Here is a 26,930-nt window from a genome sequence, read left to right on the forward strand (position 1 = left end):
TTGTACCAGGGAGCCCAGAACTGGACACAGTACTCCAGGTGAGGCCTGACCAGGGCAGAGCAGAGGGGGAGGATCACCTCCTTTGACCTGCTGGCCACGCTCCTTTTAATGCATGCCAGGATCCCATTGGCCCTCTTGGCCACAAGGGCACAGTGCTGGCTCATGGTCAACCTGTCGTCCACCAGGACCCCCAGGGCCTTCTCCTCAGAGCTCCTCTCCAGCAGATCGTCCCCCAGCCTGTACTGATACTTTGGGTTGTTCCTTCCCAGGTGCAGGACTCTACACTGGCTCTTATTAAATCTCATTTGGTTTCTTCCTGCCCATCTCTCCAGCCAGTCCAGGTCTTGCTGAATGGCAGCACAGCCTTCTGGCATGTCAGCCACTCCTCCCAGCTTTGTGTCATCGCCGTACTTGCTGAGGGCAGACACTATTCCCTCATCAAGGTCGTCGATGAAGATGTTATCTTGAAATAGAAATGAATAGAAATGAAATAGAAATGAATAGAAAAAGAATGTTATCTTGAAATTTACTATCTTCAGAACTACTATGATACAATGCTCTCTAGGACAGAAAGTGTCCCTTCTGACTCCTGGATGCAGAAAAGGTTGCAATAGATCTTTGCATTATCAAGAATCTGATCTTTTAAGTCCACTATCAGTATCTTGTTTTTTCACCAGGACCTTTTTCTTGAGTCTTCCTTCCTTATGTACATTATGAATTGCTGAGTCATACTTACCTACTTTCTTATCCCTTCTTCCATAATTTTATCTTAGTAGGACAGCGGAAATGACAAGTTAAAATACAGAATATATTTTCTACTGTGGAAAAAGAAGGCAGACACTCTGAGAGAGAGAGTATAGAGTACCAACTATTCTGTGTGCCTGCCCTATTTTTCTTAATTCTCCCTAATACACAGAAAAGGGACTGTTTTATATCAGGAAAAATGAAAAATATATGACAACAATGTATTAACAGCACTTCCTGCTTGTATTTCTAAATCAGCAGCTATATCTCATTACTTACAGTACAGAAAGTGCACTTTATTTGAAAGGTTTCATATCATAACCAAGCAGTTTGGATATTTTCAGAAGGCAAGTTATTTTTAAATAAGCAACCTTTAAAGTTAATTAGTAATACATTTGCAGGATTTATGGATGTATTGCAGCCATCCTGTACTGTTAATACATTGTAAATTACTTTCTGGGTGTTGAATGTTACCATTCGTTGTCTATAAATGTCTTCTTAATAAGTTCACTAGCTCACTAGTTCACTAGATCATTGGTACGTAGCCTTCAAAGAGAGAGTTAAAATGTTTTGAAACTGACTTTACACTATCAGCAGTAAGTCCAAAGGCACCTTGAGCATAAAGTATTATTATTTTGAAGAAGAAATATATCCATTAATTACAAGAACCAGGTTTCAACAAGTCTGGATAGTGTGATGAAAGTAACTTACTGGCAGACCCTGGAAACCCGGATCACCTTTGACTCCTGGACCTCCAGGAGTCCCAGGCCAGCCTTCGCTCCCCTGCTCTCCTTTGGCCCCTTTCAGACCTGGTGGCCCCGGTGGCCCCATTGGACCTGGTAAACCTATAAACCAGAAGAGGAAGAACATATTTAGTGGCAAAATTTGTTCTGTACAAAAGCAGTACCTGCAGGTGGATGAGCTGTCTCAAACTACAGATGGGCATAATTGAAGTAATTATAACATTTCAAGAAAATGTAGGAGAATCTGTTGCAGGGAGGTGCATATGAATACCCACCCACATGACTGGATATCTATCATTTATTTTGTCTGTAGTTGATGGAAAATAATGTAGAGAGTTTTATATGAGCTGAAAAACGTATTGTATGTTCTCAGGTATGAATGTGCTAGAGACTTACTACAGCTCTGCTCTACTTTCCTCATTAACCACTAGCATAGAGTACCTGCCAAGGTAAGGCCACACTGAGCTATTTTTAAAGACATTGACACTCCAGGACATAGGAACATGCAGCCATGGTTGCCCCACAACAGTAAATAAAGCTCAGAGGAAAACACATGAAAATAGGAGGGCAAGGTTTTCAATGTCAGAAAGACTTCTGGTCAAAACAAACACCCTGAGGACATCATATCTGTCTGTTGCAGGACATGATGCCAAGCTGCCTATGAAGGACAACTTTTGCCTGGTCTCTGAGAAGAGGAGAAACAAGGATATGCAATATTGATTATATTATAAATAGACCTGTTTAGCATTGATTAACAGAGATTAATACCAAAGAAGAATAATTACCTGGAAGGCCAGGTTGACCTTGGGGTCCTCTGTCTCCTTTAGGGCCCTCCATTGCAATTCCTGGTAGTCCGGGAAGACCTTGGTTGCCTTTAGGGCCTGGTGGACCGGCATATCCTGGTTCTCCTTTTAGACCTGGTATCCCCGGACTTCCTGGGGATCCTGGGAAACCCACATCGCCTTTCGCACCTGTTTTGAAACAACCCCCAAAACTTGATTAGAGAAAGGATTACCATCAATGAAAGCTTCTGTCCAATTGTCCACTCATAGTAAGCTTTTTTACTTAAGAAATTATAGACCTCACCTTTACATATTCGCATTAAAATGCAAAACTTCAGGAAAAGTGTGTTATCCTTAAATTATCGACATAAAGTGAGGGGTAAAGAGTAGGTTAACTGACAGACCTTTTGTTAACTAAACTGATTATTGGACTATTTTCATTCACTATAAAAATAAATGAACATCTCTGTCAGCCCTTCACAAGGAACAAAGCCCTCAAATCCTTATTCTGTTACAATTATTATTGTCATATGTGAGTCATGGATGTTTTGCTTAGGTAAGTGCACAAAGACTTGCTCTTGGAGAAGAAGAGAATTTGTTTACTAAGATCTAGATTTGAAAACTTAGTATTTATTTTCAAGCTTGTACAAATAGTAAATATTTGCAATTTAGTTGAATTTTCGATCATGATTGAAGAAAAATAATATATTTTATACAAGCTAATCTATACGAGAAATAAAATGTATAAAGAACACTTTCCCAGCTCTTCTCCTAAACAGAATGGGATCTTTAAATCCTGGACTTGCTTTTTGGAACTACAACACTTCTGGAACACAAATGATGTCAGTTGTATATATATTTAAGACCAGTTCTCTTTAAATGAGCTGTGCTAACAAAATGGAAGAGATGAGTGGGGTCGGAAAAGCGGTTTCATAGTCTAGCATTTTACTTGCCTTACTGAGCTGTGAATTTGTGTCTACTGCAGTCTAGTATCTAGGACATACTTATCTGGTAGAATGGAACATGGTGCATACAGACACCTTAGACAAGCATGGACTCAAGCCAATCAAGTCATTCACAGTGTAGTGACAGATCTGTGAAGACCAAAAGTGGTCTTCAAATTGTCATACCTATGTGCCTGTACTCAAGCTAGTAAGTCCTGAGTCTAGTTGTAACAGTTTTCAGTAAGACCACACTTGGTCTCTTATTTTTGGCATCCCTGCACCATGCTCCTATGCATAGTTTAGACATGCTCCGCTGAGCTACAGAGAACACCTATTTTAGCAACAAATATGATTGCACCAGAGCTGTACAACAGACTTGGGTAAAAAAAATAAAATACTGTAATATCTTGGCAACAAAATTATTGTCTTTAGCTATCTAGTGCATAAAGTTTCACTAGACTTTGATTCTTATAAAATTAGCAGGAAAACAGAAATACTTGGAATCAAAAGCACAGCACACAAATAAGGGAGTTATTTATATTACCTCATCACAGCACAGCTTGCAGTAAATTCCACACTATTAATAATTACCTATTTTAGGGCATATCTAACTCATGTCCAAGATGCTTCCACTGTAACAGAAATTAGTATTTGAGCCTCTGAGTTTCTGCCTGCTCTGAAAAGGTATAGCATGTAAAATAATGAAGCAGAAAGTATGTCTGAATGACAGAATTCTATTTGTAGTATGTTGGAAGGGAGGTTAGCTGCTTGTTTAAAGAAGTTTTACCTTTGTCTCCCTTTGCACCTGGAGATCCTGGAAATCCTCTACCTGGAAAACCTGGAATATAAAGGCAGCAAAAAATGAGAAGACAGAACTGCAGTTACATTTAAACTGTAACAAACAAAACTCCATTCAGCAAATATAAAATCTAAGTGGTTTAGAAAAAAGTTCTTCAAGGCAGAGACTGTTACATATTGGTAATGCTTTTAGTACAATGGGTACTTTATGATTGAAAATTCTACACTGAGGAAAGACAAGCTATTATGTCCCAGCTAACTTGCAAAAATTAAATTCCAAAACATATATTTTCTTTAAAGCTTTTGTGAAAGAAATTCTTTCACGATCACACCGATTAAACACAGTTTAATCAGTGTAATCTATATAATCCACTTTATAAAGATGGATGATAGTCTATAGTTTGCAAGACATTGTACTACATTTTGTAAAGATTCCAGTCCAAAGAATCTCAAAACTAGCACACCCTTCTCCCAGCTGCTCTTGTGTAGTCTGTCTGTGTGTTTTTGTACCACATCAATGTAACATGACAGCCACAGTACCTTGTTCACCCTTTGCGCCAGCAGCACCCGGAATCCCATCATAACCTGGTTCACCCTTCTGACCAATGGAACCAGCAGGACCCGGAACACCAGGTTCACCTGAAAAATCATCACCATATTCATTGCAACAATGAATCATCACTTCTCTTTTTTTTTTTCTCTAATGAAAAACTTAACCTGTTCTTTCTTCTGCTCCCACAAAGACCAAATATTTATTGCATAATAACTGAAGTGTGACTTTTCTCTGAGCTTACTTCTGAATTAAATTAGTGTGAGACAGGGCTCAAGTACTACAGATTTTCATATAGTTAATTATCACACATCTCAGTGAGTTTAGAGCATAGGAACTCCTGCAAATACTTGTGAATAGCATGGTCCATGTCCAATGACATGATGTATCCTTCAGCCAGTAAACTAAGAATACAAGGTTCAATGTTCAAAAATGTTGTTATAGTCCTGACAACAATGGAATTACTCTACTCTCTCTTTAACATCTGTGGCTATAGTAATAACCAGTCTTGAGGAAGGTAGTAATATCTCTTCCACTAACAGTACAAAAGAAGTACTAGCCCTATACTACACTGACTCAGATTTACTTGGGAAACAGCATAGTGTTTTGTTCACTTATGAAATGAACAAATCTAAGAGGAAACATCTGAGCCAGAATGAAGGTAGTAGATCATGTTATTTCTTTGAGATACTGCTTGGAGATAAACAATACTTTAAGTAGCATTTAGTATTTTATATGTCTTTTCTACCTGGTTCTCCTTTTAAACCTGGGATGCCACTTAAGCCAGGAAGCCCTTTTTCACCCTTTTCTCCATGGCGGCCAGGGCTCCCTAAAAAAAAGCAAGAAGACATCAGAAATATCCAGCATATGAACCTGTAAGTTTGACAATAACTTTTGCACTGCATTTTCTGTTGTATTAACTCAAGAACACTTGCCTGGAAATCCTGCCATGCCAGGAGATCCTTTGGGACCTGGGGCACCTGGTATTCCTGGAATTCCTACGTTACCCTTTTCACCTTTGTCTCCAGATAAACCTGGACTACCCGTTCTTCCAGGTTCTCCCTAGAAGAAGCAGCACACGTTATAAAATCCACGCATTAATTGTGAAACACCTTTTACTATTTGAAAATGGTAGATGTAACCCCTCTTATCTTTTGGACTTATAAAGAATTTCACTCTTTTTTCCATTTAGAAACAAAACAATTTAAGATTAAATTTAGCACTACCAGAAGTACTGACTTTTTAGAAATTGCTTAATAACTACATATGAAAATGACAAGTCTTCTCTGCATCTTTGAAATAGGTTTTACAAAGGCTTTTCCAAATTAGCCTCATAACTTACTACACTTAATCATCTTCAAAAAAATCTTTTCTAAATCTTCAGTAAATTTGTTACCAAGTAACTAAGTTTTATTTTTACTTATAAATTCAGGATTAGTGTCATTGTATAACTAGGAAAAGCAATGTGAAACAAATGAGAATCCTATTAGAATAGTATTGGAAGTGAAATTAACTTTACAGACAGTATTAATACAGTTGTATTTCCACTCATATTTGAGCTTTTTATTGTGAAGCTGAAAAAAGCGATATCTTAAAAATGTATTTACTGTATTTCAGTACACCTATTTACTCTGTTTGAAGGAAGCCCTTTTCATTTTATTTCCTTAATATTTTTAAAAGTTCTTCCCCTCCCCCAAATTTCTAGCAATGTAAATTTAGTATGAGCTAAAGAGACAGAATAAATGCGAATGCTGAACACAATGGTCCCACCAAACAGAATGCACCTAAACCTGTGCATATACACACCATTCAAATTTCTCATCAAGTATTTAAATGAGCGTAATAGAAAATAGAGATTACATAGCTTAAAGGCCAAAGGCATCTTTTCAGATAAGATACTCAGCAGAGACAAGACAATTAAATCCCTAGGGGTGTAAATACCTTCTCACCAGGAGACCCTGGAAAGCCAATTCCAGGAAAACCTGCTGCTCCTTTGTCTCCTTTTTCACCTTTTTGCCCAGGGAACCCTGGTGTGCCTGGTGAACCTGGTACTCCAGGCAGACCCTTTTCTCCAGGTGTTCCTAGTAAAAGAAAAGGAAAAATGTGTGTTTCAGAGCTGGTGGCACCTTAGCAGTGTTGCCAATGTTTTTTCAGGGTTGCCTTAGCTACTTAGAGCTAGAAAAACAAAGCAACTCCCTACAATAGCTAATAAATTCACTTTTGAGATTCACCATCTAAAGGGGTCTTTTTATGGGAAGATAAGCTCTCCTGATAAAAGAAGGTTATAATCTTGGATTAATAGTAAGCAGAACTGTTGCTAAAAATATTATTTGACTAAAAGTTGATGTTGATTTCACAAATGTCTACCAAGACAAGCAGTGACAAAGGAACTCTGCCGTAGCAGTTTTTTTCTGTTCCCCACCCCCACTTCAGTCTTCTGTCTTTGATTTCCTAAAAACATTAGGCACAAGGCCATCTGAATGGAAACGAAGTTCTCTTATTGAGATATAGGTTCTTCTCCATTCCCCTCCCCAGCAACACTCCTCTCAGAGCATTACAGTTTATCAATAATGTGCACTGGAACTCACAGAGCTTTTTAAAAGGGGGAAAATACACAAGAAGCTTAAAGGACTTCACACTCTAGCAGAGGCAGAGACAGAGACGGGCAGACAGGCAGAGATCACTTGAAAAACTGCCTGCCTGCAACAAAAACACAAATCTGACATATGTCCTTTCTTTGAGGTGCACAAATAATCATTTTACATTTGGCTAAAGGACACACATGTAGAAAGTTAGGAAGCTATTTAACGTGAATTATTTGTATATCATAATAAGATTAAAAAAGTAGCGTTCCCAAAGCCTACAGTTCAGGCACTGTAAATATTGCAATCAGTTAGTAGATCAACACCACCTAATATAGGCCTGTAACAATGCTCCAGATTAACTTGAAGAAAAAAATAAAAAATAAAAATAAAAAATCCCAGCAATCAGTACCTGGCAAACCCATTTCACCAACTGATCCTTTTTGTCCTGGTATTCCTGGTTCTCCTGGGAATCCTGGGGGGCCCTGATCACCTTTTGGTCCTAGAGACAGCAGAGAAATTAAGAGTCCAGATAGTTAATGTGGTTTAAGATACCTGGTTAACACTATCTCCTTTTGCTAGCTTCAGACATACCTGGATGTCCTGGAGTACCAGGTTCACCATCCCTTCCTGGAATTCCTGGTTCTCCATACTCCCCACGTAACCCCTTTTCTCCTGTTGGTCCATGGTCCCCTGGACAACAATAAAACAAACACTGATCAGTTTTATCAAAATTTACTGTAATGTCATGTAACAATCCTTCTAAATACTTTTTTTTTTTTTTTTATCTCTGTTGCTTCTCTCTGCTGAACAAGGGAATGGCTGAATCTGAATTCAAGCTTCATATATTGTACGGCAGAGTCAAACTTGAGCAACAACTCTCCACTCAAGCCAGCATTGAAGGAAGGCTACAAACTGATAAAATTTTGCAGGTGTCTGCACAGATTACAAGACAAATTATATTTTTAAAAGAAACTCAGTGTTTTGCAAATGAACACTTATGTTTGAGTTAGATTAATGAGTTATTTCTGAAGTGCCAGACAATATCAGGTGTTAACAAAAATGATTGATTTGACTGTTCTGCTGTCTATGTAGGCAAATGCGAGCCACCAGTTCACAGGCAGAACTTTTCCGTTTCTTCAGTTCTATTTAATGTTAAAGCAACTTCATCATTCTAGAAGGCTCCATCTCTTATTCTGCAGCATGCCTTTTCTCCAACTGCAATGTTCAAGCTTTCTGGTTATAATCCTTTTTGTTAGTGTTGTATCTAAATGCTGGACAATACATTACTGAAGATAGGTAGCTGAATGCTTTTAATTAAGAGGATTTATTAAAAAAAAAAAAATCCCAAGATGTCCAAACCCAACCTTTTTTATTAAACATTACCATTCCATTAAAATACTCTATTTTTGCTTGTATGTTACAAGTTTTTTAAAACATTACTGTCATATTCATGACTAGAGAGGTGAAGGCAGCAAACAGATGAGGAAAGTTATGGAATATAACTAGATTTTTTCTCTACTGGTACTATTTATCTCTGGGTTAAAGAGGATGAGACAGACAAACAACAGCGGAAGGTTGCAGTCTGGGGTCTGTTTGGAGCCTACCCTTCCATGCTGCATGAGCCAGGATAATCTGCAGACTGTGTGGGATCAGGGAAAGGTAGAACATCCAAGTTTGGAAGTGCGCATTATTAGTGCTGGAGGGGTGAAGGAGTTAGAAACAAAAGAAATTAACCAGTTGAACCTGTCAGCATAGGCTTCTTTATATGCATGTAACCACTGTGCTTGATTTTGATTTCTGGAAAGGTAATAAAACTATCAACCAGTCAACCTATAGATCAATTGCAGAAAAGGAGGTAATGAAAAACAACCTATGTAGTCTTTTTTTAAGGCTTTTCACACCACCACATCAAGATCAGACACAAATGAGAGAAAGGAATCCAGATGAAATTCTTACAGGCTGAGAGCTTCAACAAATTCACAAGTATGGTCAGAAGCTGAATCTCAGCTTAGAGGCAGATGTACTCCACACTTGCTCCTGCCCTTCCTCTCAGTCCATAACCCTGGTAAGTTTTATTCCAGCAGGGCCTGAGTCCTTCAGTTGTTTCAGCACAATGCAATGTAACAAGAATGCAGCCAAATTGGGGAGAATTCAGAAGGGGTAATAAGAATGATAATTATTTCAGAAAACGTGGTACACAATGAAAGGCTGAAGCATTTGGTTGATGGAAATGGCAGACTACACGATCCCAGTAGCTCCCTTCCAGCTCTACACTTCTGTTTTAACAAAAAAAAACAATTACAATTTATTTATGAAAATAAAATAAAAAGAGTTATTTATCAAAAACTCTTACTGGGATTTTTTAATAAAAGGTACATCATAATAAAAAGAACAAATAATAAAATGTATATAATATTTTTTTAAATATATAAAATATATTTTTTTAATTTCTAAATAAAAAGCTGATTGCTTTTCTCCTGTATATTTCCGGGTGTTTCCAGTCTGATGTAAGGTAGTCTTTCAGTATCAGTGGCATTCACATGTGTCTTTCCTGAAATTTCTTCAGGTCCCAAAGAAACAATTGTACACCAGAAAAGGCTGACCACTTTTTCTTACAGAGTCAGTTGGTCTTCGTGGTGAAAACAGTGAAAACTATATTTTTTACATGAAAGAAAGCTTTACTGTTCTAGCAAGCTTTAGTTTCTAATTTTAATTTTTTTTTATTACTATTATTATTATTATTTTCAGAGTCTTCTGAGAAACGAGGTAAAAACTGATTTTATAATTGAGCCTTTTCCATCCAACCAAAACCCTTTAAGTCTGATTGATCTTTGTTTCTATGGAGTTGGAGGATGCTAGAAAAACATCTGCTTTGTTGTGTAAAGTTCTTTAATCTTGTTTTGAAACTTGATGTCTAAACTAAGATACAACAGAACTCCAAGTACTGCCACTCTAACTTCAGTTAGAGATTAAACTTACCTTTTTCTCCTGGATCTCCCTTTTGGCCTTTGAGACTAACCATGTCCATGGTATCCATGCTTCCAGGTACTCCTGGGAGACCAGCTTCACCTTTATCCCCTTTGACACCTGGATCACCCTGTGGTCCAACTACCCCTTTGAAACCTGGGCTACCTATAAAGTAATAGCACAGAATGTTATAGAGGCATATAAAACTTTGCAAAAATATTTAGTAGACAAGAACAAATTAAATAAGTTATTTATTAAATTTTGAGCATGGGCTAACATGCTCTTGAACACCCACATCTTTTATCTCATATGCAGATTTTTCTATACCAGGACTTCACAATAACTATTGAAAAAGTTGGTATCTTTTACCTGCTTCACAGACATTAGCTTGAGACCCTCTCAAAACAATAGGAATATGAGTTGAAGAGTTTAAATATAGGGCACTGTTTGAAGGATTTAATTAAGTCCTTCCTGCTGGCTATTTATAACTTCAAACACAGTGTTTCTATTGGAGTAATATCCATAGCATGCTCTCAAACAGCCAACCCTGATGTTGTTGAAGAACAGACCAAAACTCCTGGCTCAGTGCCCAAATACAACTGTTCCTAGGATATGGCTTTCTAGATTACATTATTTCTAACTTAGAAGGAAGTTACTTGACATAAAACATCCTTTAGGCCAAGCATACTCTCTATATTTGGTTATTTCCAGACTTCAGTTGGGAAAAACATCAATTTTAAAATGTACTAGAAGAATTTAAGAAAGTCTCTGTCTTACCTTTTTCACCAGGCAACCCTCGATCTCCAACTGGTCCAGGAGTCCCTGGCAGTCCTGGAGTTCCCATAACTCCCATTTCTCCTTTGGCTCCTGAAACCAAAGTGGAAGAGTGAATAAGAGAAATAAAGCAAGCAGTGTAAAGAAGTATGAGAAGTGGAATGTTTTACTCCCAATTATATCAGGAATTACACTACTTAAGGAAAAAAGGGATAAAGAGGATGATCTAATCTAAATAGCCTGACAGATAAAACAGCAGTTAAAATTGTGTTAGGAAATACAGAATAAAACATGGTTTGTAATAGGTTTTTGACAGATTCTTATAACTTGCAACTACAGTAAACAATGCTGTAATAAACAAAGGCATTATTAAAACCACATTCTATCACTGAAACTATGCAGAATAATCATCTTCCATTACTACAGGTTAACGCCTAGTTCCTGCATATAGCTGGATTTGATCCACCAAAAGACTTCAGTATGAGTTTAAAGCTACACATGCACAGAATGGCTTTGCTGATAGAAGCCCACGTGTTTTCCTCAAGCTCAGGTTCCTTGAAGGATCAATTCCTAACTGAGTGAAGGGGAATGCTACCAGGACTTAATAAAACAGTTGCCAAAGATGCCAATTTCCAAGGAAGGAGATTACTTTCCCAGCAGTAAGCATGTTTACCTTCTGATCCTTTCAGTCCAATAGACCCTTGTGGACCCGGCAGGCCAGGTAACCCCACAGACCCTGGTACTCCAGGCTGACCCTGGCTACCTTTATCGCCTTTTGGTCCTGGCATATCTAGACCCGGGATACCAGGGAAACCCCTTTCTCCTTTTATTCCAGGAACTCCTAGGAAAAAGAGAAGATATAGAATTAGTCCCTAGCAGAACACAGGAAACACAGTTAACAAGCATACCCCAAAATGTCCTCCCGTGGTTTAGAAATTATGTGGCATGAAGACCCAAAGACAGTTTCTCTTGTAACGTCAAGAGAGCAGAAATATTCCTCATTTCCTGTGCACAGCCTCGATCCTGTACATATTACCCACAATAACCCAAGGAAACTGAACAAAATGGCAGAGATTTTCTCAGCCCTTGCCTTGTGTTTTGGACCAGATGGATGAGGTTTGCTGCCATGCTTCCTGTGCCCCACCCACAAAGCACAAGCAATTTATGAACACCAACATATGTTTATGCCAAAAAATCCACTTCCAAGCATCAGCATGGGAGCATTTTTCTCTCACCTGGTGGTCCCTGGGGTCCTGGCTGTCCAGCAGGCCCTGGCAATCCCTTTGGGCCCACCCCTGGTGCACCTGGGGTGCCTGGCAAGCCTTGCAGTCCTGGGAGGCCAGGGTCACCTGTGGGGAGACAGAGATGAGAGTCTTTGAGATCTTGTTTCCAGAAGATGCTAGACAGATGCTTAGGAAATATGTGGCCAACAAAAACCTCATTTCAGCCTCTAATACTTCCTGCCTGGGCTTGGGGGAAATCGTTGCTTTTTGTTGCTTGCCATTTATTAGCAGTTGTGGTAGGCAAAAGGGAGGAGAAGGAAAGGAAAAAAGAGAATGCCCTTAGTTATCAGTAGGACTTAATTGGTGAATAGACTTTTTGTTCCCTCTACAGGGGAGAAACTATAAAAAAAAATATAAATACAGAGATGTATCTTTATTTTTTGAGCCATGTTACCTCTGAATCCTTGCTGTCCAGGTATGCCTGGGAATCCTTGCTCGCCACGTAAGCCAGGCAGTCCTGGATTTCCCTTTTCTCCAGGGATGCCAGCTGGGCCTGGGGGGCCTGGTAATCCTTTAGGGCCAGGGAGACCTACACCAGGTTCACCCTAGCCACAGAAACACAACAGATTGGGAATCAATACATCAAAACCACTAATTCATTCACTGATTGTATTTAAATCATTCAGAAAGAATGCTGCACATACATGAACCATTCAGAGTTAACATAAAGCATTCATCTACTTTGTTCCTTTGCGTATACAGTGGGAAACGTAAGATGACGGGCAGTTTTTGAAAGAAGCAGAATCTTTTCCCAGATTCTCAGATTCCTGTTAACATGAAGTCGCAGAAAATAGTATCAGCAGCAGACACTTACTTTTTGACCTTGTAAACCTGGTGTACCTGGCAAACCATCCAGGCCAGGAGTTCCTGGAGTCCCCGGTAGACCAGGTGAGCCAGGCTGACCTTGAAAACCTACAAAAAAAATAAAAAATAAAAAAATAAAACTCACATTATTGCTGTCTGTCCCTGTAAATGTCCCTTATCATTTCTTCAAACTTCTAACTGAACTGTTCACATCCTTGGAGGAATATGTTCAAAAAGGTCTATGTAGTCTCTTTCATCAAATTCCTAGAGAAAAAAATGGCAGCTCCCAAATGTCAGTGTTCTCAACAGATATTTAATCATTGAGCTTCAAACCCAAAAAGAACAAATATGGAGTGACTGTTCTTTAATTAATAGCCTTGTAGGTTCACATCGAGAAATATTCTACCTGCAAAGGTGTGTTTCCAGAGTCTTTTTCAGAGGGGGTAACTAAATGTGTGAGGCATAAGACTCAGGGATGCAGAACAAAAGCCATCTTGGTGAATCAACACTTTCTGTACTATATATGTAATGTGACACGTCCTACACATATCCCTGAGGGTCACACGTTTCTATACCACACCTGGCACAAGGAACATCCCTCAGGAATTCAGGAAGGAAGATGGCCAACATTCTGAAGATCACTTAAAGATAATGCTCACTAAACTGAGATGAAGCTCCTTTCACAAAGGTCTCACAGAGTGGGAAATCCAGCTTTTAGACTAAGCCCCTGGAAAGTCATGGGGCAGAGCTGCATTCAAGAAAGTGTCTTGGAAATAAAAGGGTTTGATACATCATTCATTCCTTTATTGCTGGCAATTAAGAGCGTATAGCAATCCTTTTCTAGATGCTATGGAACTTTTCTGTTCAGGCTTGTGTCATGTCAGATTTGGAAGAACTAGAGGTAAAGATTTCCCTTTTCTTATTTAAAAATCTATCTGACCCTCCCAGTTCATGATGTGTGAGATAGAGAGAATGGCGGTTGAAGTGGCTGCTGAAAGCTCAGTCATCTAGTCCAGAATGAGTAGCATTAGCATTACAAAATACGTCTCCCAAAAATCCAAAATGAGGGTATGGTCTTATAGACTCTAAACTATGTGTACACCCTGACAATGGCCATGTGGGGAAGCCTAAACTTTTACTGAATCTGCTGGTATTTGACCAAACACTCCCATCCACCTGGGACACCACAGACCTGTGAGCTCTGGTAAAAAAAAAAAAAAAAAAAGTCATACTTATGTTAGCATGTTTTTTTGACCAACCTAAATCATCTTTCAGCAACCTAAATCATCTTTCAGCAAGGCCATCTCATCTATCAGCAACCTCAGTTGCTGCAACACAGGATGCACTATATCACTTTCTGTTCTGGCAGTAGCGTTGCCTGTATCTGCACCAGATGACTGCACAAAGCAGGTGTGCCTTGAAAGTATCCTGATAAGTGCCTGTGGACTTTCACAAGGGAAGTTCTTCTGCTACACCTTGCAGATCTCCTTGTGCAGCCATGACTGGATGACAGTGCAGTCCTCCATCCACACTTAAGTTACACAAGCCCTGTCAGATGGATAACTTTATCTTACCTTTGGGTCCCGGAGGCCCAGGGAACCCTATACCCGGCTGTCCAACAGCACCTTTTTCTCCTGGCAGGCCAGGTATCCCTGGAAGCCCAGGATTCCCTTTGTCACCTTTGGGAGTGAAAACAAGACAAATGTTGATACCAATGTTAATTTCTTGGAAACAGAAACATTAGATCAGAGAAAGATTAGCAGAACACTGTACCTTGGGGTCCAGGGAAACCAGGTGGCCCAGGAAGGCCATCTGCCCCAGGAGGTCCAGGGAGCGGTATAGTTCGTCCTGCTTCACCCTTTGCCCCTGTGAACATAAAGATGTATTAAGTCCAAACCGATGAAATTAAACAGAGGAGTTTCATTCACCTTGCCAGCAGTGTTAGACCCTCCACACCATTAAAACTGACTTTTTATGATTTTTTTTATAGAATATCCATAGAAAACTACAATGAACTAGGTTTAGGATAACTTTAAACCATCCTGTTTGGCCTGATAGAAAAAAAAAAAAAAAAGAAAAATGTCCTCAAAGATGTGCAAGTAAACTGCTGAAAGTTAATACTGATCTGAATTAGTCTTTTTCTTTCCATCTTAAATTCAAGTGATCGCCTAAGTTGATTCCCACTTAGAAACACCTTAAAGGACACTTTAAAGGAGACTTAAAAAATAAATAATTAAAAAAAAAATACTATAGCATTACCTGGAAGGCCTGGTAAACCTGGGGTTCCAGCAAAGCCTCTGTCTCCTTTGTCACCAGGTAACCCTGCAGTGCCTATCCCAGGAGGGCCAGGAAAACCTCTTTCACCACGTACTCCAGGGAATCCAGGTTGGCCAGGGGGACCACGTTCTCCTTTCAAGCCAGCTGTACCCTAATTTGTAGACAGTATAAATGTACTCCTTGTGTGATTGGCAAGACAGAACACATCCTCCCATCTGTGTGAATATACTGTAACCTGGATTTAGCACAGGATACCTACCTGTAAATCCTTTATCACTGAATTCAATGGAAGTAGAATTGTGTTCCATGTAGAAAAGTACATGGAAATCATACCTAGTGTGCAATGCAGGTAACTGGATCATTTTGACTATTTTCCCAGTCATGGATCTGGGAGAAAATCTGAGCTCCAGATCCAGCTCCACATCCACATCAGCTGAACCCTCTAACAGGGCAAGACTTTGAAACATTAGTTTCCACAAGAAGATAAGTCTGCTAGAACAGAGTTGAACCTCATCCTAATTATCTGTACTTGGACAACTGCATTTCTTCAATCGTCTCCAGATATGAGTTAAATCATCCACACCAGTTCTCATTATAAAACTTTGAGAAAGGGAGAAATTAAAAAAAAAATATTGTCCACACCCACAATGTGGGGGAAGTAACCTTGCTGTAGTCCTGAAAGCAGCAAGGCATATCTGAATATGTCTGAGCTGGATCACATATGGAACAATGTATGAGGCCAATAAACATAAAGAATGTCTAGGACAATATGTAAAAATACAGAAACATTCAGCAGGACAGTGCAAACATAAAGAAATAACACATACCGATGCTCCTTTTGGACCCTGTGGACCTGGCAATCCATCTTTTCCTGGTGTTCCTTCTCTTCCAGGAATACCTGGTTGTCCTGGGAAACCAGGATCTCCCTTTTCACCTTTCAGGATAGTATCATAAGAAAAATCTCCTGGTTCTCCTTTTGCCCCTGGGGCGCCGATAAGTCCTGGAGCACCTGGGGGCCCCTGAAATTTCGTAAATTCAAATGTCATCAATTGCCCTATCAACTTTTCAATTGATAAAATAAAGAAAACAGATCTTCAGAAATCAAAAAGTAGACCCAAATCAAATAAAACTTTAAGTTTTCAACCAAGGAAATCAAATGAGAATATCTTCCAGGATATAGCAGTGTAAATAAGGAATTAGTACAAATTTCCCTGTCTTAACCACACTGTCATTGTATCATACCACAGGTCAATATAAAACTTCACTATTTACACAAAAGCTGCAGGTCTTGCCACCAAAAATCTTCTCTGAATTTTCAATGTACTACACACTGAATTTTAGTTACATATATTTATATTATATCAAAGTAATCTAGGCTTTTTGAAAAGGCCTTGTCAGAGCTAACATCTGCCCCCAAAGTCGTACTCTGTAACATTGCAGACCCTATTTCTATGATACAAATGCAACTAAGGTTGCATCCTACATTTCCAGGATAATTTACAATACCAGAAATAGTACTAATACATGAGAAGAGCATGCTTCCTTTATGCAAAGAAAAGCATAGCCAAACGTACAGGTTTAAACTGACTATACAAGCCCAAAACTCTTGAGTTTGCTTCTTTTAGAAACTTTAAAATCAACTGAAATATTCATTAAATACATAGATTGCCTACTAAATTCAATTCATTGTCTTATATAAAATTCAAGTATTATTTGCACAAGAACTAGTTTATTTATGACATTTAGCTGATTAAAATATACATTTCACTTCATTACCAACATTCATTGATTTTGTGCAATTAACATTCACAATCTCTTGCTGCATAGAATACTATACACATGATCAGAAGAAGTTTGTAAGTTTTCCAGGGAAGAAGTCCTTTATAATAACAATAATATATATATATATGTATATGTATAATAATGTACATATATATATATACATATATGTACATGTATATGTACAATAACAATACACCTACAGGACGTCCAGAATTCCAGTTTTTCCCTACATATGGACTAGTATGGACTTTTTTCATTGGAATTTTTATTCTATTTTCAGGTGGATCAGGACTAGGATAGTAAAGCACAAACTTCACAGCCAATGTCTTACGGTTTAAGTGTACCTTTCATTTAAACTTGAACTAGAACATAGTTCCTTTAGCTTTGTTGGATCTTGAATCAGACTCTGATGCTGTGGAATGGATTAGAACAATGTAGGCTTGCAAAGATGGCCTCTGGGTAATAGTTTTTCCAAACTGAACTATAGGCTGGATCACCATCTGTCTGAATTTTGAAGACAAAGATAAGCTTAAAAATATTCAGAAGAACAAACAGTCCTCGTCTGATGAAAGACACGAACAGAACTTGAGAGGCAATTAAAGGAAAATGTAAAGATGTGGCAAAAATGTGCTGAGAACAAATGCCAGACATGACAAAAGCTTAAATATGTTAGGATGTCTTTTATTTTTTGTCTCTTTCATATTTTATCTTTCCTTTTTTTCTCCATTCCTTCTTTCAGGGACCCATTTGTATTGTAGTAAGTTCAGTCACTGAGTAATACCATCCTGTTTATCAAAGTGGAAACACAGAGAATGTGTTTCCCATCCCAGCTAACTTTTGTTGCCTAAATTAGGGTATCTAGGCTTTATTCATACTCAAGGGCAAGAAATAGATTCCTTGAGTAAGGAATTAATATAGATAGGTTGGATTAACTTCTGAAGGTGTCTATCTCTCACCATTGGTGGTAGAGGGTGCTTGGATAATTCCAGTGTGTGTTAGAGTCAGCACACATGAACACCACTGAGAAGCTATGTTGCCAAAAATGCTCAGCTGGAAGGAGAAAACAGCTTTAGGAAAAAAAAAAAAAAAGGCTGGGAAGACTCTGACAAAGTCACTCTACTTACATCAGGAATTGTGTCCAGATCCCATTCAGATGTGTAGGGATGGGATCAGGAAAGCTGAGGCACAAATGGAACTGAACTTGGCAAGAGAGGCAAATAATAACAAGTAGGGATTCCATAGGTACGTTGGTCAGAAAAGAAAGGCAAAGGAGAGTGTACCTCCTCTGATACATGAGAAGGGAGAACTGGTAACAACTGACATGGAAAAGGCTGAGGTACTCAACAGAGAGAGTACTCTTAGCCTCAGACATCACAGCCAGTGAGGCTTCCCACATCTTTTGTTTCACTTAACATGTAGATGAGGGCTGGGGGTGCAAAGTCCCTCCCACTGTAAGTGAAGAGCAGGTTTGAGACCAACTGATGAAACTGAACAGGTACAAGTTTATGGGGCCTGATGACATGCATCCCAGGATCCTGAGGGAACCAGCTGATGGGGTTACCAAGCCTCTCTTCAACATATTTAAATAGTCCTGGCAGTCAGGTGAAGTTCCTGGTGTCTGGAAAAAGGGAAAGAAACATCACTCCCATTTTTAAAAAGGGTAGACAGGAGGATCTGAGGAACTACAGACTGGTGAGCCTCACCTCTGTGCCTGGAAAGATCATGGAAAAGATCCTCCTGCAAGCACAGCACATGCAGGACAAGGAGGTGATCCAAGACAGCCAGAATGACTTCACCAAGGGCAAATTGTGCCTGACCAATCTAGTGGCCTTCTATGATTCAGTGTGCAGTGCATCAGTCCGCAAAGGAAGATTGAGAGATGTCATCTACCTGGACTTCTGTAAGGCCTTTGGCATGGTTCCCCACGACACCCTTATCTCCAAATTGGAAAAAGATTTGAAGGGTGGACCATTCGATGGATAAGGAATTGTCTGGATGGCCATGCCCAAAGAGTTGCAGTCGATAGCTCAATACCCAGGTGGAGGTCAGTGACAAGTGGTGTCCTTCAGGGGTCTGTTTTGGGCCCAGGGCTGCTTAAGATCTTTATCAGTGACATAGACAGTGGGATAGAGTGCACCCTCAGCAAGTTTGCAGATGACACCAAGCTGAGTGGTGCAGTTGATACAAAAGAAGGATGGGATGCCATCCAAAGAGACCTGGACAAGCTTGAGGAGTGGGCAATGCAAGACCTGGGTACAGACTGGGAGAACTCATTGAGAGCAGCCCTGTGGAAAAGGACTTGGGGGTTCTTGGGTGGACAAAAAGCTCTACATGAGACAGCAGTGTGTGCTTGCAACCCAGAAGGCCAACTGCATCCAGGGATGCAGGCAGAGGGAGGTGATTGTCTCCCTCTACTTTGCCCTCATGAGGCCACTTGGAGTGCTGCATCCAGCTCTGGGACTCCCAAAACAAGGACATAAACTTGTTGGAATGAGTCCAGAGGAAAGCCATGATCAGAAGGCTCAAGCACCTCTCCTGAGAAGAAAGGGTGAGGGAGTTGGGGATTTAGCCTGAAGAAGAGAAGGCTCCATGGAGACCTCGTTGTGGCCTTCCAGTACTTAAAGAGGCTTATAAAATAGATGGAGTGTGCATTTTTACATGGGTAGATAGTGGTAAAGCAAGAGGAACAGTTTTAAACTAAAAGGGGGGAGATTTAGGTTAGATGTTAGGAAGAAATTCTTTACTCCAAGGCTGGTGAGGCACTGGCACAGCTTGCCCAAAGAAGCTGTGGATGCCCTATCCCTGGAAGTGTTCAAAGCCAGGTTGGATGGGATCCTGGGCAACCTGACCTAGTGGGTGACATCCTTGTCCACAGGAGGGGGGTTGGAACAAGGTGATCGTTAAGGTTCCTTCTGACCCAAGCCATTCTAGGATTCCATGAGTCTATGATTCTATGGTGTCAAAATCCATGTTATGCCATAGGAACATGTGTGCTAATGGAGGTCTTCACAGCCTACCACAGTGTATGCGGGGACACTCAGGTGAACTCTGACAAGATCAAATGTAGTTGTGCTAGTACAGTGTTCATCAAGGAGTGATTTGTGTTGCCATTTTAAGCATGTGCTATAATTAAGGCTTTTCTGCTTCTAATATCCAGCCTTAGTGAGAACTGCGTTATGCTGCATCAACAGAATTTTCAAGTAATCCCATTATAATTAAGGATGCTTTCACAGACCTTCCTTCTTTCTTGAAAACCACTTGGCTTCCCTGCTAAATATCTGAAAATTAGATTTCATAGAATACATTGCACACATTTCCCAAAATTCAGACAAACTGCTGAAGTATACCGATTGCTAATATTGACTAACTGCTTACATTACACTAGATGGCACTGTATCTCTCTCACAATATATTATGTTCACATACCAAAGAGTTATTGGAAAGATACCTTGCTACACAAGGTCAGGGCAGACCTGCATCTATTTCATGCAAAATCCTACTTTTTACCCAGCTCCACTGCTGAATTCATCTGATGGGTAAGCATGGGAATATAACCCATTTCCAACAGCTCTTTTTTCATCTCATAGCTAGACAATACTGATTCCTAGTTTATTTTACTAAGTATAGCCAGTTCTTTAATTTTGTTATATCACCGTGTTGGTCTATTTTTAATCAGAACTATTACACAATGACACTGAATGTTGTCTTACCAAACATCTAGTATGAAATAAGCACACAATATTTGGTAAGGCATTACTTACAGGTAACCCTGGAAGGCCTTCAAGTCCAGGTAAGCCTCTGTCACCCTTGAAACCTGATTGTCCTGGAAAACCTTTTCAGAGACAGAAAAACAGAATTCTATTCATTACATGGTTTAAAAATAGATCATTATATGTGAAGCTTTTGTGATTCTTCACAAAGTGTTTAATTCTATCCCCAGTAAATATAAAAAGTCAGTGAAGATGTCTGTATTCATGTGCTCGTGTGCTCCCTGTGTCTGCGTTCCCAAGCTCAGAAGTTGATGAGGCATTTGACTTTGGAATTGATTAAACTTATATCTATCGTGTAAACTTTGCAATCTTCAAACCAGCTAAAACATGTTCATTTTTCTTCACAACTACTGGAAAAAACATTAAGAATATTGTCAGTGTTTGCATGTGGCAATTCTCTGACATGGCAGCAGACAAATCATTTCTTTTGGGTCACAAAATTTGATCCTAGGATTGGGAACATATGTATGAGCTACTGCCAAGCCTGAGCATGTAGGGCAAATGCTTCCCACACTTTTTTTCACTTTCACAATTTGGTCTACAGTTTGCAAAGATACTTCACTGTGGCCTATTTCTACTTCCTTGTCAAGTTCAGTGGGAATTAGGAATCAGGCCAAAAATAAGAATATTCTATCTTTTTTTCATTAGTTTCACAAACAATTTTATTAGTGGGAGAAAAAATAATTAATCACATAATGTACACTGTATTTTTAGGTTTTAGCCGTAACAGTTAATTCTCAGGTAGTTAATTTTTTTTTTACCTGCTGGACCTGGTGGTCCTTGTGGTCCTGGAAGTCCAGGAGGTCCTACTTTATCACATAAAGTACAGGTTTCTCCTTTTTCACCTGAAAAAAAAAAAAAAAGTAATGAATAAAAATGACAAGATTTAAGAGAGCTGCAATCAGGTGGAATCCAGTAGCAAATGTCAATTTAATACACTTGTTGAAGGAATAAAAATAAATGTGCTATTTCTAACTATATGCTTCAAAGAGAATTTATCAGCAAACTGATATTCAAAAGTCTTTAAAACTTTTAAAGGAATGGCATTAAAATCAACTTATGTATTATTCTACAGACAGTATTTAATAGGAGGGTTAGATGGAACCAGGCTGAAGAGGATCAAAAAGAAGAGAAATATACACTGGGTACAGAAGATATGAAAAGTTTAAAGTAGAAAAAAAGAAACTCCACAGCTACTGCAATTTTGCAGTTTTAAAAAGAAGTGAGCAGAATGAGATTAGGAAGAATCAACTGATATGTAAATTAGTGCCGTTCATTTTTTGTATATGTCCATTTAGCTGATACTGCTAAACCACACAGTTGACAGTACTACTTGCAGGTGTGGCAATTTTAGTTTCAATTAGTCAAGGTACTGATTCATAAACTATCTTTATTCCCAACTCATCTTCCCATTTAATTCTTCATCCCAGAATCCTTATCTTAAATTGCCATGAACAGTTCAATTTATACTTAATTAGTCTATACTCAAGTCTTCTTTAATTCTCAGATACTTTTTTGGCCCTGAAATCACCCATCTTTTATCACTTACCAGCAATGCCTAAGAGAAGTGAAATGTAAGTAAAGTCTGTGTCACACAACTCAATACACAGTATCCTTCTTTTATTCACCAGAGACTCAAGAAACATCTTGCACATCCATGAACTGTTAGCGTAACTAATATTAAGTACCAATTCTCTGGATCCAGTTAACTGGCTCAGTACCTCCACATATCCAAGCCCCAGGGTACAAAGCAATGGAAGCAACCACACTTTCATTTTAAATATTATTACCTTTCTCTCCCATCTCTCCTGGAAATCCATGTTGCCCTGGAGGTCCAGGTATACCTGGTGCACCAGGTTGCCCCTGCTGGCATTGATCAATTCCATCTGCAATTGAAATGCAACAGAGCTATTGTCTGGCAAATGCAAGTTTCTATCACAGGGCTGCATTTATGAATGTCCTAGCTGAATTTATGTGAGAGTAGTGGTACATGAGAATAGTCTTTCATTTTTCTATTTATTTTTTTTAATCTGAAAAAAACCACCTGGGATTCTGCATTCTGATTCCAGATATGTTGCTTAAGAATCCCCCAGAATTACAGAAAAAGAGATGACTCTGCTATTACAAGTTTACAAACAACTTTCACACAAAACGTATTATTATTGTATGTAGATATTTTTATGTAGAGTGTTTTGTACCTAGCCTGGAGTTTTTGGAAACTTCCCAGGTCAAAAGCAGCTTGTTAACATATGTTTAACTTCTTCACACCAATAAAGCTTTCTGAAAACAAGAAACTACAGGTAGTAGGAACTGAAATAGCTAACAAATAAGAACACCCAGCAAAACTTAATGTAGGAATAAAAATTGTGCTTGTTCTGTTTGATATTATGGCTCCAACCTAATCATTTTGGCCAAAGTCAATAGTCAAAATGTTTATGTGAAGTTTGGCAAACAACAGTTAAACACGGAAGGATTCTTTTTTCCTCCAATTTTATATCTGAAGAAAGCTAAAGAAGGGTCTGGAGAAGGCATAGTGACAGAAACATGAAACATTTTTATTTATTAAAAACCACGGATTTGCTCTTATTGCTCTTATTACTTTAAGGGGCAGGGTGAGATTTCACTATTTAATTACCTGTTCTAAGTGTTGAATTTTATACTGATTCATTAGCAAACAATTTTGGTTTAGGAATTCCATAGAGAATAATGTTCCTTTTAACAGGAATCATCTATTTCATATTTAATCTTTAAAAAGGTTAAGAAAATCACAGCTATGGAAAAACACTAGAGCTTTTAAATTTTCAGCAAAATCTATAGGACAAAACAGAAAGGAAACATTGCCTGCATACGGTATATATGATACCTGCACATACTATTTAAAGTTTTCCTCTACTCCAGTCATCTCTAAACATTTTGAAATCTGCTAAAGAAATGTAAGTAAAACAGCACTTTTCCTCTCACTGACTGTGTATGTAAAACATACCAGTCATTTTTATATTAAGGTTTATAGCCCAACAAAATGGGTAAGGCAAGTTAATTTTAAGCATTTACCTAGAACTGTAGAGCAAAAGCAGAACACTGCTTTTTATATTTCTTGTTTTTCTTTTATGCTCTTACTATTTCCCTTGTTATTTTTACATCATTGTCCTTTAGTTAAAAAACAACATCAAGCCAGCTCAATTTACAGTTATGCAATATAAAGTTCAAATGAACACTGTGAGGGACCAAAAAAAAAGCAGTACGATTAAATATTAAAGTTTCATGTTGAGCAAATTAGTTTGCAACTATTAATTGAAGGCATAGATGGCCTAGGGTTCACAAAAAGTATGCATGACAAATACAGTAATAGAATCATAAAGTACAGTATTAGGAATAAACTGCAGACATCTTTATCTAATAATTACTTAATGTCTCTGGGTAACAACTAACCCTAAAATACACGCCTCTTTATTTATATTACATATTTGATGCTGTCTGATATGTACTGTCCAAAATGGAGTGTTAGTGTAATGTCTAGTTTAGTTGAATCACAGAATATCCCAAGTTGGAAGAGACACACAGGGATCACTGAACTCCTGGCTCCACACAAGACCACCCAAAAATCAAATCCTATGTCTGAGAGCACTGAACAAATACTTCTTGGACTCCGTCAGGCTCAGTGCTGTGACTAGTGCCCTGGGGAGCCTGACCACCCTCTGGGTGCAGACCCTTTCCCTAACCCCCAGCCTGACCCTCCCCTGTCCCAGCTCCATGCCGTTCCCTCGGGTCCTGTCGCTGTCCCCAGAGAGCAGAGCTCAGCGCCTGCCCCTCCGCTCCCCTTGTGAGGGAGCTGCAGGCTGCCACGAGGCCTCCCCTCAGCCTGCTCTGCACTGAACAAACCAAAGGACCTCAGCCACTCTGCTTACATCTTGCCCTCTACACCCTTCACCATCTTTTTAACCCTCCTTTTGGAGGCTCTCTAATAGTTTCATGTCTTTCTTCTACAGTGGCGGTCAAAACTGTACATAGTACTCAATGTTAGCCCACAATTCAGAGCAGAGTGGGCCAACCCCTTCTCTCAACCAGCTAGCAATTCTGTCCCTGATGCACCCCAGGGTACAGTTCACCCTTTTGGCTGCCAGGGCACGCTGTTCACTCATATTCAACTTGCCATCAACCAAAACCCCCAGATCCCTTTCTATGGGGCTCTCATCCCCTAGTCTGTATATCTTTTGTGTTACATATATTGGTGCTGAAGACTTGTAAATTGCGATATTGGACAGCTATCTTTTATGCTATGAATAGTATTAGCATCTTTTTTTTTTTCACTTTATTCATTAACAGGTCGGATACATTTCTTCCAAGATGTAAATGCATCCTAATTATAGCTTTTATAATCTTGTCTCCTTTTTCTTTTTCAAGTGCATGCAATGTGCATTATTGAGACTTCATTGTGAAAAGCAGCCAAGTGCTTTACTGACCTGTTACACCTGGAGGACCTGGAGGGCCAGGGAGCCCAGGAGGGCCTGGGTAACCGTCTCTTCCAGGGGGTCCAGGTAAAGGGAATCCAGGAGAACCCTTTTCACCTTTTTCACCTCTCTGTCCAGGGACACCAGGTGATCCTACTCTGTCTGGAATTGGTCGACCTTTGGACAGAATAAAACATAGATGATAGTAACATTATCAACACATTAGCTTACAATAAGTTTTGAAGAGAAATTGGAAAATGCTAGTGCAAAATAAAGAGGAACTGTATTTTTACTATTGGTGATTTACAAAATTCAGGGCATATTTTCACTACAGCTCAGAATAACTCACTTCCATTCAGTCCCTGAGCAAACACTGGGAAAAGTAACTTTCTGAGTTATTTTTTGAACCAATTTTTGCTGGCTAAGAAAAAATGGTGACAAAGGAGTTCATGTAGGAGTTAATGGTTTAACTTAGAAACCATTATGCTCTTCTCATAATAAGCCAAATCTTAAACACACCTGGAAATGAACAGCATCTGTAAGAACTTCAGTAAATTAGTATTCAATGATGCTAGCAGATTTTCAGGAATGCTAAACCCCAAACTGTTTGTAGGAATAATAAGTAAACAGCAACCAATAAAGGCAGACAGTTAAACAACTAGGAAAAAAATTACTCAAGATCTCCTTTTAGCTATTTGCACAGTCACACAGGTCTTCCTACTTCAATGACTTATTTTAATTAACAATTAATCATGAGATTTGACTGCTAAACCATTTTGAGCCATCTGCAACATTGTAGTGAAGATATTTAAGTCACACAAATCTCAATTTCTGTAGAGTAATAACAGACAAAGAGCCACCATTCTTCTTCTATGCCATACGAATTCTTTAGAGATCACTACTGCCTGCAGTATATAGTATCTCCTCCCTAAACTGTGAAAAAATTCCTGGCAACTATCTGACTTTGGTTCACAATAATTTCATACATACCAACTGTCAAGATGGAAAATATGAGCAAAGGAGATTATGGTAGTATCACTACTGGATGTGCTGGAGTCACGTTTCTACAGATTATTTGGTTCATTTTTAAAAAGCAAATATCGTGTTTTAGTTCAAACACATACACATGTACATATGCATAACAGTACTGTGGGCATGTATGCAAAGATTTTAGACTGTGAAAAAGGCAACATTTGCAGGCAAGAGAAATACCTTTTATTAGATCAAATAACACAGTCAAAAAAAAAAAAGCAGGAAGCCTTCAGGAATGACTTTGTCAATTGAATAATAAATAGTGTTTCCTCCAGCAAATCTTGTTTTATTGTTATTTATGCAAATACATATAAAGCTGAAGTGAAAGCAAACCAGATTATCTGTGCAAGAGTATACATACATAGGTACACACGCATATTCACATTCTACAGCTCCTCATGCCCAATGGAGCCATACTCTCTGGACTCTCTCAGATGACGTGTGCACACTAACACTTCTCGATTTAAGCAGTGATCAGAGAAGATTTAAGAATTATCAGAGCTCTACACAAAGAGCAAAGCTAGATCACAGCAGAGATTCCAGAAAAGCAATCAACAGGAATGGTCTGAGGTGGAGATTAGATCCTCAGAGAGGCCACTACCTGGGCACCCTGTAAGTCAGGCTGAAAGCAGATGAGGAGAACACCT

The 26,930-nt window shown here is 38.9% G+C and overlaps 1 protein-coding gene across 2 annotated transcripts in view; it reads right to left on the minus strand.

Moving 5' to 3' along the window:
* Nucleotides 1–26,930, minus strand: part of COL4A1 (collagen type IV alpha 1 chain) — a 128,481-nt gene that overhangs the window by 17,106 nt on the left and 84,445 nt on the right. Inside the window, exons 21-43 of one of the 2 annotated variants that reach the window (XM_027444310.3) lie at nt 25,264–25,428; nt 22,594–22,689; nt 21,565–21,648; nt 20,795–20,865; nt 16,079–16,270; nt 15,234–15,402; nt 14,748–14,840; nt 14,549–14,653; nt 12,985–13,082; nt 12,565–12,715; nt 12,123–12,236; nt 11,561–11,728; nt 10,891–10,980; nt 10,126–10,278; nt 7,738–7,836; nt 7,556–7,645; nt 6,503–6,642; nt 5,497–5,623; nt 5,310–5,390; nt 4,552–4,650; nt 4,001–4,051; nt 2,273–2,458; nt 1,456–1,589 (exon numbers count right to left, since the gene is read on the minus strand). In XM_027444310.3, coding sequence (XP_027300111.2) covers nt 1,456–1,589; nt 2,273–2,458; nt 4,001–4,051; nt 4,552–4,650; nt 5,310–5,390; nt 5,497–5,623; nt 6,503–6,642; nt 7,556–7,645; nt 7,738–7,836; nt 10,126–10,278; nt 10,891–10,980; nt 11,561–11,728; nt 12,123–12,236; nt 12,565–12,715; nt 12,985–13,082; nt 14,549–14,653; nt 14,748–14,840; nt 15,234–15,402; nt 16,079–16,270; nt 20,795–20,865; nt 21,565–21,648; nt 22,594–22,689; nt 25,264–25,428 — 2,756 coding nt within the window. Of the gene's footprint in view, nt 1–1,455; nt 1,590–2,272; nt 2,459–4,000; nt 4,052–4,551; nt 4,651–5,309; nt 5,391–5,492; nt 5,624–6,502; nt 6,643–7,555; nt 7,646–7,737; nt 7,837–10,125; nt 10,279–10,890; nt 10,981–11,560; nt 11,729–12,122; nt 12,237–12,564; nt 12,716–12,984; nt 13,083–14,548; nt 14,654–14,747; nt 14,841–15,233; nt 15,403–16,078; nt 16,271–20,794; nt 20,866–21,564; nt 21,649–22,593; nt 22,690–25,263; nt 25,429–26,930 lie in introns of both variants that reach the window. The other variant, XM_072031892.1, reaches the window with a different exon arrangement.

This window comes from Anas platyrhynchos, chromosome 1 (genome assembly GCF_047663525.1).
Source record: "Anas platyrhynchos isolate ZD024472 breed Pekin duck chromosome 1, IASCAAS_PekinDuck_T2T, whole genome shotgun sequence".
Taxonomy (NCBI): domain Eukaryota; kingdom Metazoa; phylum Chordata; class Aves; order Anseriformes; family Anatidae; genus Anas; species Anas platyrhynchos.